A 12,080-nucleotide genomic window follows, 5' to 3' on the forward strand; every position below is an offset into this window, starting at 1 on the left:
GACAAGCCAGCAAGCTAGAGACCCAGGGAAAGTTGGTGTTGCAGCTGGAGTCCAAAGGCAGAATTCCTTCCTTCTTGGTCAGTGGTTCTCAACCTTCCTAATGCCGCGACCCTTTAATATAGTTCCTCATGTTGTGGTGACCCCAATTTCATTGTTACAAATTGAACATAATTAAAGCATAGTGGTTAATCACAAAAACAATATGTAATTATATATGTGTTTTCCGATGGTCTTAGGCGACCCCTGTGAAAGGGTCATTCGACCCCCAAAGGGGTCGTGACCCACAGGTTGAGAACCGCTGTTCTTGGGGGACCTCAGACTTTTTTCCTTAAGGCCTTCAACTGATTGGATAAGACCCATCCACATTATTGAGAGTAACCTGCTTTAGTCAAAGTCTACTTACTTAAAGTTAGTCCCATCTGCAAACTACCTTCACAGCAACATCTAGATAGGTGTTTGACTAAATACCTAGGTACTGTGGCCTAGCCAAGTTGACAAAATTAACTATCTCAAGTGTATGTCTTATCAGCTTTGCCCCCATATAAACATCTCTTTAAATCATACTTAATTTTGAAATAAAGACAGAGTCAAGATCATAGTTTTGTCTGACATGAAACAACTATCCTGCACACAACTGAAAACACACTAACATTTCCCCAGAAGAGGTTGCAAACATCTTGGGAGATGTGACTCTTTTCCTTGATATCTCTAACTTAAATATTATGATGTAAAGGTAACAATACTTGAATATTCTGATGAAAACTCAACACATCTTATATGGCAAGGTGATAAGAGAAAGGGGAAAACAAAGTTATTTCATACACACACAAACATATTCATAACAAAATAAGGTATAAACTACTCATGAGAATTGCAGTTCTCATTTCTGTAAATGGTCATGTGATTTAGCTTACATTTGTAACTACCTTCTACTATTTTTTCTGTATTATATTTGTCCTCAGCAAACATCTCAGCTGGTCGTTGGTTAGTTACACGGTGGGGTGACTCATCCTTCATTGAGCAGGATCTGGGCCATTGATAGTCCTACCTGAATAGGGTTGTTGAAATTTTCCACTGACTTGTTCACAGGGCATGGTAATACTTAGAGATGCCTATGGGATCTCCTGGATTCCAGATATACTCTTCTTTGGCTTCATTGTGACACAGCAGCCCACTTTCCCTTTGGTAACCAAGACCAATCACCCCACCTTGTCAGCACAACAAGAAACCCCTTCTTTACCTGTTGGTTGAGAAGCATGAGGAGCCTAAAGTGGCTGGGTGGTGTCTTAACTTTCAGAAGTTCCACAGAATAATTTTTCTGTCTCCTGGTGGGAACATTCCTGTCTTTGGCACTAAGACTTTTAGATCAGCAGAGCATAAGGTTGCAGCGGCAGGAAGCAAAATTGTACGAGTGGATCACTAGGGGTAATAGTGAGTGGGGCCACTCCCATTTCTAGCTCTTGATTCCATTGTAATGGAGCAGAGGCTCTCTGAGATGTGTTGAGCAGCAACACTACCACTTCTATAAATTGTCTTTCACTGGCTTAATATTCAGTCTCCTGCAAAATCAATCCAGCCCAGTGTGTATCTCTGTGTTGTGTGGAAGGAAAATAGTTATCTTGTGATGCAAGAATCTAAATGGCGTGAAGGCCACTGCTCAGTGTACCCTGCACACAAATGTAGTCCCTTTTTTGAATCCTGATACTAAGACTGATGTATGGCAAGGTGACATAAAGGAGCCATCACACAGCCTTTGTTGTCACTGAACCTATAATTAAACACTCCCATAGAGTTGTCCCCTTTTATTCCTCTTGCGACTTGACTGTTATGGTCTTCATTTGTGGGGCCACAGAGAATAGAAATCTGCACAAATGAGGAATCGTATCAATTCATCAAACCAAGTGAAAATGTCTGTTTGTCATATAAAAGATAATGGCAGAAATCCATTTTTAGCTCCCTGTTGCTGTACTCATGTGTGAAATTACCCACAGGGGAAGATATTTGCCTGGGAAAGAACCTTTATTGGCCTTAGATGTGATTGACTACACAAATTATGCTGCCAACTGAATTGGTTTTGAAAATCAAACAAAAGGCCTCATAAATCAGACTGGAAAGGCAGTGGGGGTACAGCCTGTACCTGGTGACAGCGTCAGGACACAGAGCAGCAAGGGCCCTGGTTGCTGGTTCTCTCCTTAACAAAGCAGTGTTTAGAGGATAGATTATTTCCCAAATATTTAAATCTTAGCCATGCCTTGGTTTTCTGATATGGATGAAGAGACCATTTAGTATTTTGACTGGGGCACTCACTGATTTATTTTCTCTGTCGCTCAGATGAATTTGGGGTTATTTTCTCACTCCTACTTGGAGAAAGAATGGGAGGTGAAGAGCGGGGGTAAGTGTTCTTGGTCCCTAAAGACAACCGATTATGGTGTTTGACGGTAGAGTGTGTGCCATGCCCACATTTGGTATTCTCCATGCTGTGACCTAGAAGAAAGAAATATGGCAATATTTAACCAGAGAGCTTTAGTCTTTTTCTTCTAAAAAAAAAATGGGGGAAAGAGAAGGAGAGGAGAAATGAGAAGAGGCAAGAGTAGGAGACAGAGCAAGTACAAGGCAGATCTAAAAACTTTGAAAAAGCTCTGTCTTCTCCAGGCAATTTATTTTCAGTTTAGTAAACTCAGAAGCAGAACTTTTGCATTTTTAATATTCTTAATAATAATAAAAATGATTTTGTTAATTCAGTGCAGAGCCAAGTTTAGGAGATCGAGCTTCAACTTGTTTATGTTGGCATTTCTGAGGAGCCAGGTCTGTCTAGTTTCCTTGCCTTGAATAGCAACTGGCTCAGACCCAGCAGCCATAGATCACAATCAGGCAGAGCCTTTCGCCTCAAGATCCCAACCAGGCCCCGACTTACAGCCTCCTCTGGTTCTGCTCCCCACCATTCCACTCTCAAGCTCCAGGTGTGGGCCACACCCCTCTGAGACACACATGGTGGCCGAGGGACGCGTTGTCATTGCTGAGCTGTCCTCTCCCTTCCACCCGGGACACTCAGCAGATTGGTTTTTCCCCTTCTTAGATTGTTGCCCAAAGGGTTGACCCTTCAATCCATATGTAAAGTGGGCACTCAAGAGAACTTGGGCTCCCCAAATCCACTTATATCAGCTTCAAAATTGGAGTTTTAGTAGCATTGCATTTCATTAATGATGATGCTACCATGATTCACTCTTTTATTTGGCATTTCACTTAGTCACTGCTGGGTCTTCAAACTACTCTATTACCTAGAACCTCCAAACTGTATAAGCTGGCTCTGTTTCAGATAGAATTGGGCCTATTTATTCCTTCTTGGTCTAGAAATCATGCTTATATGTGCCAGTTGATTATCTTTATATGTGCATTTTATATCACAGAGCATGGAAGTTTGGGGGAAATAATTTTTTTTTTTTTTTTTAGCATTGTAGAGTATTCAGGACAGTTTAAACAAACTTAATTAAAAGTCTAATTTTTTTTCCCCAGGCATAAATTGTCTGCTGACATAGCCAGGCCAGTCTCCCTACATGGAAATTCGCCCACAGCTCTTAAACCTCACATTACCAGCCTGTGCCACATAACCTTGGGAATGGCCAGTCACTGCCCTTTATCACTCTACAGGTGCACTGACTGCTAAAGCAACCACTAAGTTTGCAGATTTCCAGAATCTTTCCTCCTAGATGTTTTCTGCAAAAGAGTAAAAAATGTGGAAAAGTTTAATTTTATTTAGTTCTTGAATAAGAACTAGAAAGGAAATCATTATAGCCACATGTCCTTTGTGTATATGGAAAACCTCCACATTAAAGCCATGTCTAAGAACACTTAAAAATGTCCTCAAATTCATTTCTGAGTAGCTTCCTTATGCAGTTCAGAAATTAGTTTCAACACTTACCATTATCATGTCTCCAAATGGTATGCCTCTTTTAGTGTCAGGCTCATATTCAATAAAGCCCTCTTGTTTGGGGACAATGAGCATCTTTTGAAACTTTAGCAATGATGTTACTTTTGAGCTACAGTCTGAGATATTGGGTTATTTCCTTCCCTTCATCGGAGATAGTCTTGGGAACACCTGAGTGCTTGAAGGCAGTGTTCCTGGCTTCTCAGTTACACAGGGGAAGCCTTCAAGGTAATGTTCTCTCACTCTTCTCAGGTTCTTCTCAGAAAAGTTCAGAAGGCAGGTCCTATCACATGAGCAGTAGCAGCTCACAGGTGTGTGTGTGTGTGTGTGTGTGTGTGTGTGTGTACAAAAATTTGAGAGACAGAGAGAGAATACATGCTGGCTCACTTTAGAATAGAATCATTATTTTGTTGGTTATTGAGTTCTGCAGCCCCCTTTCCTCCTACCTATCGAGAAACTTCTTTACCTGTATCTTTTTTCTTTCTACTTTGACCTTGTTTTCTCCCTCCTTCCAACTGTATTTTCTCTGTTCTTTTCTTCCAGGTCTCCAACTTAGACCTAACTTAGATCTAAACTCTTCTTATTTCTCAGATAACTCCAAGAGCTTTACACATGCCTTGTACCCCCCCTTTCCTCAGGGACCTCACCAACGACTCTTTTCCAGATCTTTCCTCTACCTCACGAGTGACATGGTTTCTGTTTTCATTGAATCTTTGTTTTTTGTTTTGTTTTGTTTTGCAGATAGAACTGTGGAACATCTCTTTATAAGAGCTCAAATAAAATTTTACTTTTAATTATTTGTTAAATCAAAATTGGTTCTGATCATTAATAGGCTCAAGTGAAGTCATTGAGCAAAAGTGACCAGAGTCCAACAGTAGGCACCTGTAGAAGCCACACTGCACCCAGGCATACACATAGAGGAACTTTTTAAAAGTGTGCTTCCAGGAAATAAGGACAAGACCGAAGCCAGACCCACCCTACTGCATGGCTGGTACATACATTCACTAAAGGTAGAGCTTTAACCTACAGTCACTTCATCCTTCACTTTACACCTGTGAGGATTGCCTGTATGCACCTCTGCTCACCCCTGTCTTCTTAGGCAAGCTAGAAAAGGAAAGCTGCCCTTGAAAATTGCTCTCTTCCTCACATATTCTAGTTGATATATTTATAAATATACTTTGAAATCGCTTTCAAACCATGTGGCTTTCTACTTTGTATAAGCTTAGGCTCATTAAAGTCATTAGTTTATTAAAACTCAACTCAGAAGTTTAATACCAAAGCTAAAATGGAAATTTGGTCTGTCCATTAATGGACTAAATGTCCCATTAGCTAACTAGTAATCAGATTGAGGCGCCAGCGGGCTAAGAGCCAGGTTTCATCCCTAGTTGGAGGTCAAAGAGCTTTGTGCAACCTTCTCAGTCTTCCATGCTACCTTCCATGGATCACGGCTTGTGTCCCAGTCAGATCGCCCTGAGCAACACACAGGCTCCCTTCTTTTGTGCCTTGTGTGCTTTCTGACCCTCGTTAGCAGAGACCCATCAAGATGGAAAACAGCAGCAGCAAAGTAAGCGGAGTGTGCAGTGTGGTAGTGAATGCAGGTGCGTCCTGTCTCAACTGCTCAAAGCTCCAAGTCAGAGAAAATGCAGGCAACAGTGTGTCTGCAACACAGAACATACAGCATCTCTTGATCGCTTCCCGTTGGCTGAGAGAGGATATCAAGTGTGCTCCGGACAACAACCTGTGTTCTTACATGGAGACAGCGAGCCTCTACCTGAAAGTTGCCTTATCTGTGACTTTGGAGGTGGCTCTCCGTCCTCTGTCAGAGTTCCACAGCAGCCCCTGTTCTCGCTTAGGGAACTTGAAATGAGTATTTCTTTGCAGATAAGTTAAACAGCTGGGAATATACCGAATTTTTGTTAGGTTGATTAGGTTGTGTGTGTTTTTTAATCGAATGCTCTATCAGGATAAGTGTGGCATCCAGAACTGAGGGTCATCCTATTAGGTGCCCTGATTAAATTGTTTCCCTATCAATCTATAAAGGAAAATACGCAGAAACTTTTTCTGGCTTTTTAACAAGCCCAACCTTCCTGTTGCTATTTCTAACTTTCAATATTTATCCAGATTAATTGTGATGCTTGCTTTACTGCTCCTTTTGTGGGCTAATGTTTAAATGAAAACGTTCTCTACTGTCTATTAATAAAATGTCTTGGGTGACTTCCAAGATGCCTCTACCATATAAAATCCCATGCTATCAATATTTTGACAGTTTTAGAGTGAATTTTGTATGAATTAAATGGAAAGGCATTGGAAATAGAGTATAGGTTTTGAAAATGCAAGTCATTAACAAAATATTTGAGATGATGGTCAAATTAGGAACAAATTCGTTTCATTCACCAAACTTTTAGATTAAGGATGAATCTTTTGAGTGTAGAATTTCAGGAAGCACATTTGGGTGTAAGATTATATACAACAGTATTGAGTTAGGGGTCTTCTTTTTCTATTAACTATTTCAAATTAAGTGAAGCTGTTACAAGCGGAGTCTTGCATATAAAACCATCTGAGGAAGTATTATCATACGGTTTCCTTTCTAAAAAGAAAATCAGAAAATGGCCTCTAGTCTTAGCTACCTTGCTGCTGCTAAAAAATAAATAAATAGAAGAAAAAGAAGAAAGGAAAAGACCCACCATCATGGCAGGAACGTTAGCCACAGGACTATCTTTTCTCTGTGCCATTTTCAAAATGCCTTTCCTGTTTTAGCCATCTTTTAACTCTTTATTGTAACCCGGCAACTTACTTTATAGATTTCTGGGTCCTTTCCCTCTTCTCCTGTCTCCCCGCTTCCAATTGACTTTTGTTCTTGATTTTCCCACCAGTTTTTAGTTCTTTTAGGATATGAGCATAAAAAAATAAAATAGGAAAATCAAATTGATCCTTTTTTTCCCTTGGATACAGAATGTGGTCAAGATGGGGATAATAGCTATTGACTAAAATGAGCTTTGGCCAGCCATCGTACCTTGTATTGTTCTTGTCTACCTGTATATCCCTGCTTCTCCACTGAGACTATTAAGTCCTTGATGGTAAGAACCATGTGTTTCCATTTCTTTTTCCCAGTAAAAAGTTCAACGTTTGATATAGAGAAGAAACTATTTGTTGAATGTAGTGAATGAATGAAAGAAACGACAGAAATGGCAGCACATACTGTTACCTCACTCTCTCCCAGTAATTACTCAAGGAGCTACTTCCCGTGTAACTACTCAAGAAGGTTCAGAAGTGGTAGTTTTTAACACATATGTAAATTCTTGGGCACTTGTATAAACCATTATTCTCTCTCTCTCTTCTTCTTCTTTTTTTTTTTTTTTTACAGAACTCTATCAACTGTCAAGCAAGGAATTTAGGAAGCAACATTCTATAGATACCACCCTGTTTGGTTTGGTTTGGTTTTTAGGTTAGGGGGTCAAGAATGGAATGCTATAGTTTTGTGTGTTTTTTTTCCACCCAAGGATAATCTAATGCAAAGATAGTCAAATAACAGCTCCTGCCCGGAAGACAAATAGAGTGTGAACTGGATTAGGGAAATGGGAGCGCCCATGCAGCTGTGTCAGGGAGGGGTCTGGTGTTCATTACAACATCAAATGGAATATCTATGTTTCTGCTGGGTTTAATGAAGTCAACGACAGCCCACTCTTAGTTGAGCGATATTGGAGATTTTGGGCTTTTAACTTGATGTATTTCAATTTGTGCTTACTAGCTCTCCCACATCCGGTACTCACTGGCATTTTAGTTAGTTAAGTGTTCCTCTGTGTTAGCCACAGAGTCGAGAAAAAAATATATAAAGAGAATCAATGAGACCAAGGCAGTTTAGGAAGAGCAAATTAACCTCCATCAAGAGCACTGGCCAGCTCATCAAGCACCTGGTTTAAGAGGAAGCAGGTCCACCCTGGTCTCCCTGTGCGTCTTTAACGTATAAATGGTTCCCCTCTGAATGCTGATTAACTTGCTGTGGTGTTTCTTAGTTTTCAGGACTTTATCTCCTGTCCTTCTTCACCATCCTCATCGGGCTGGTGCTCTACTCGTCCACCGCCACGTACATAGCCCAGGACCCCCGGGTGTACAAGCAGTTCCGCAATCCTTCGGGACCTGTCGTGGACTTACCCGCCACAGCTCAGGTGGAGCCTTCGGTCACCTACACCAGCCTGGGCCAGGAGACCGAAGAGGAGCCCCACGTCCGTGTGGCCTAGGATGAGGCCCTCCCCCACCCACTGAGCACAACTCAGTGGCCACGTGTTTGCCCATCATCTCTGTATTGTACATAGAGAAAGGTATTTATTAGGTGCAGTTTACACGGGTGGACTGCAAGGTAGCAAATCCAAAAGCCTGTAAGAGGCACAACAAGCTAAACATCACTGGAGACAGGCTCTGACCCACCTGACTTGGAGAGATGCCCTGCTTGTGTGTATCCTGATCACAGCGCCCCTGCATTCATTACTGTGAACATTTTTGGATCAGAAGCAACTGTTACTATTATCACTTGGATTATTATTGTTGCTCTTATGACACCTAGGTTCAGGAGGCTGTTTTGTACTCTTGAGGGAAACTATTGCCAGACCACCCACGTGTAGTTTACATAAATCCCACTTTTCTATAGCAAGTCACTTTTTAAGAATCATACTTTATTTTTTGTGCACAGTCTGTGAGTGCCGCCGGCTGCAGGAGCCCCACCCTGAGAAGTTTCCCTGTCCTGGGGACCTGGCGGCTCATGGTTTCCTCTGTGACCTTTGGATTGTCTGCTCAATAAGCATTTCTTGCTGTGACCCTGGTGGGGAGGGGCAACTGACCATATACTTCTCTATTCTAGGAATAGATATAAACAAACATGTTCGCCTTTTTATATTTTGACCTCTGATTACTCCCGGCCATTGTCTTTCTGTTGTGCCACCTTAGATAATGCCAATCAAGTCTCTGAAATAACGGGATAGGAATGTTCCCTTTCTGTGGCTGATGGGAAACCCCGGGAGTAATATAAATGTATGTTTAGGGGAATATATATTTTTTAAAATCCTGCTGCCTCTTCCTATATCCTCTTTTCAAAAAATAGATTTGCTTTTCTTTTTTCCCCTAGATTATCTTTAGTGATATGGAAATTAATCAAAGTGTTGGCAAAAGCCATGGTCCCCTGTCCTTTTAATGTGTGACATCCCTTCTGAAATGCACAGGCATGCAGTTACCTTTATTGTGGCCTCCAGACAAAGCCAAGGTGCTGATATGGAGCAGTCTCTGACAAAGCTCGACTGATCTGGCCACTTTGTGGTGGTAAAGATGTCACCCATGAGAAAGTCTGGCATGTTGGTCATATTTGGCATCCAGTCATTAACGGAATATATCAACGAAACATTCTTATGGAGACAGAGAATATTACAAGGTCCTGATAGGGCTCTGAGGGATATGTCCCTACTCTAATTCTGTTAAAAGGGGCCCTATTTCCAAACACAGAAAATAAGAAACACCGCACATCTCTATGATTTAGAAATAGATTCTATGTGTCAGTATGGGAAATGGTCTTTACGTCTGGCTGGCTTCACTAGCATATAAAAAGGTCCTCGATCAAGTTACAGGGTTTGGAAAGGAAAAGTAAATGCTTATAAAACTTTGGGCAATTAAAATCAATGAATCTTAAGCAAGTAAAGCAAAACACCAGAGGGGTCTCTGTACAGCAGAAGGACAGATTGCAGCTTAGTCGGGATTCCTATATAGCCTGAGCAAGACCTCCTTGCGAAGGCAAAAGCACCCCATGCTGACAGTCAGCACCCACGTGGCCCCTCTGCCTGCCTTCTACTCTGGGCGTGGGTAGTCCAGCCCTTGCAAATGGAGAAGAAAAAGTACCTTTTCTGATATGCAGATCTTATGCTCATCTGTGTTCAGCCCCTTTACAAACATATTTTGTTTTCTCTGGGGGGAAAAAAAAAACAATGTGAAAGCTACGTCAAGTCAAAACAGCTTTGCCAATGTCTGCTGTCTGCTACCTTTAAAACCAGTTAAATACCTTTCTCTCAATTTTTCATCCATTCAGATCTGAAGACCTTTAAAGACTGTGGTTTTATTTTTGTGTTTACATTCCTTTGGTTTGCATAATTTGCTTGATTTATTGCATTTTTAGTATTTATTTTAAGCCAAATGTTTTAGCCTTTTTTAATTCATTTTTTTGTGACACTAATTTGTAGATGCTTAGTAAAATCTTAGGAGAAATAAGTGGCTGAAAGTTTTCCTAGTCGACTCAGTGGACTGGGAATCTTTTTTAAAATTTAAATTTCACAAAGGTTGGCAATCAGTGGATGGCTGAAAGTTGCCATCTGAATTATTTTCTAGGACATTTCAATTGACTCCATTGTATGAAAACCAAGTGTGAATGTTAAGGTGAATTCACTGTATACCCTTTATCATCCAGTGTCCTTATACACAAGACTTTCATGCCCCGGGGGAGCCTCACAGTGTTGGTTTGTCTCCATTTAGAAAGGCTGATAACACTGAATTATCTGAGATCCGGGAGTTCCCATCAACTCTTTGGAACAAAAAAAAAAAAAAATAGCAGGAAACACACATTTTTTTTCTCTACAAAAGCATCGATCCTTTGGGAGTAGGGTGGGAAATGGGTGTAGAACATTAACTCTAGCTGTTTTCATTTCTGAAATGTCATAACCTCAGTAGACACCAGCAACAAGTTCAGCTTTTCAATGCATCACCCCACCCTCCTCCATGAATGAGACTAGCAGTTTGTATAGAATTTGATTGGACAAGCAAACCACAGCTTTCCTGAACCCCACCCAGAGACGAGTGGAGGTTCTCACTGCCTCAATGGAAACTTGCACCGGGGACGGAGCTTGCCTTGGTCATGCCTTCTCACATCTTCAAACTCTGAAATTCACAACCGGGTAGACCAAGCAATAGAAAACTTTGCACCACTGTGTCCCATGAAAATGTTCCTATGTTTAGTTTAGATATTGCTAACGTGTGCTATTAACCTTTTGAGAAGCGTGTAGTATTGTTTGTTTTGCGTTTGTTATGATTTATAACCACTTAGTAGTCCCCAGCTAGTACCAGTACAGACTTTACCCCATGGGTAGGATTCTATTGTCAAGCCACATAACAAAGCACACTAACCCAGACACTGCAAATGGAAAATATGAACCAAAAAAAAAAAAAAAAGACAGAAAAAAAGAAATTTACACCTAGAAGTTGAGCAAACTCTCCATTTTTGATATTTGCATGCTCCCCTACGGACTGGCTGTGGCAATGTAATGCCTGTATAATGTTTTCAAATAAAAATAAATGCTTTATGAAAGCTCGGAGCTCTTGGTTTTCTTGAGTGTTTGTCTGCACCATGACGACCCTGGAAGCAGCTCCCGTGGGAGGCCAGAAATAGCACAAAAGTCGATAGCAGGGAACATGTCAAAATAAAAACCAGAAAGAAAATATTTCCAAATTAGGAAAGGCACAGTTGTCCTCAGCGCTGTACTTTCAAAGAGCTAAATTGAACATGTTGGTGATCTGCAAAATTAATTACTTATCTGGATGCTTACGAAGGCTCTGGGGCTGCAGTCCCTAGGCCCACATTTAAAACGCTCGTAGAACAATTACAGTTTTCCCCCAAGAAACAGTTTCTCATCAACAGGAAAGTTGTGTGTGTGCTGCCCGTGGCACAGTGCCAGGCTGAAAGGGTGAGCATTCTTCCAGGGCAGGACACTTGCACAGCAGGTCTGCTGGGGTTCCTGCTCAGAACTCACACGCTAGCATCCCCCTCCCCCGCCAAGTGGAGTTGCCCAGCAACCCCTTAAGTACTTGGAGGTGATTGTATATCAATTTCATGTTCTTACCCTTCTTGTTCACAGTAAGACTTCAAAAATTAGGTGAGCCCAAAAGACTGTGTGTCCACGTTATATATTTAAAATATTTCTAAAAGAAATACATTGTTCAGGACAAAAGGAACAGCAGCACACGGATCCTTTATTAAGTGTTCTTAAGTTGAGATCCATCGTGATCTGCTTTTATAAATAGTTAGAACAGTATGTACTTCATAGAAATAATTTGCTTGAAAACATGTGACTCACTGGTTAAAGTTTTTCCTTGAAAAATGTAAATGTTTCTCTAAATTACTGCTTTT

At 41.0% G+C, this 12,080-nt stretch overlaps 1 protein-coding gene across 2 annotated transcripts in view; it reads left to right on the top strand.

Moving 5' to 3' along the window:
* The window catches only part of SLC35F1 (solute carrier family 35 member F1), a 296,076-nt gene extending 284,808 nt beyond the window's left edge, over positions 1 to 11,268 (top strand). For both annotated transcript variants that reach the window (XM_070417551.1, XM_070417552.1), the window contains exon 8: positions 7,939 to 11,268. In XM_070417551.1, the coding sequence (XP_070273652.1) occupies positions 7,939 to 8,163 (225 nt within the window). In that variant the 3' untranslated portion in view covers positions 8,164 to 11,268. The remainder of the gene's footprint in view (positions 1 to 7,938) is intronic.
* Positions 11,269 to 12,080: the final 812 nt, after the last annotated feature.

This window comes from Myotis yumanensis, unplaced genomic scaffold (assembly GCF_028538775.1).
Source record: "Myotis yumanensis isolate MYYU_CA2020_CCGP unplaced genomic scaffold, mMyoYum1.0.hap1 SCAF_6, whole genome shotgun sequence".
Lineage (NCBI taxonomy): Eukaryota > Metazoa > Chordata > Mammalia > Chiroptera > Vespertilionidae > Myotis > Myotis yumanensis.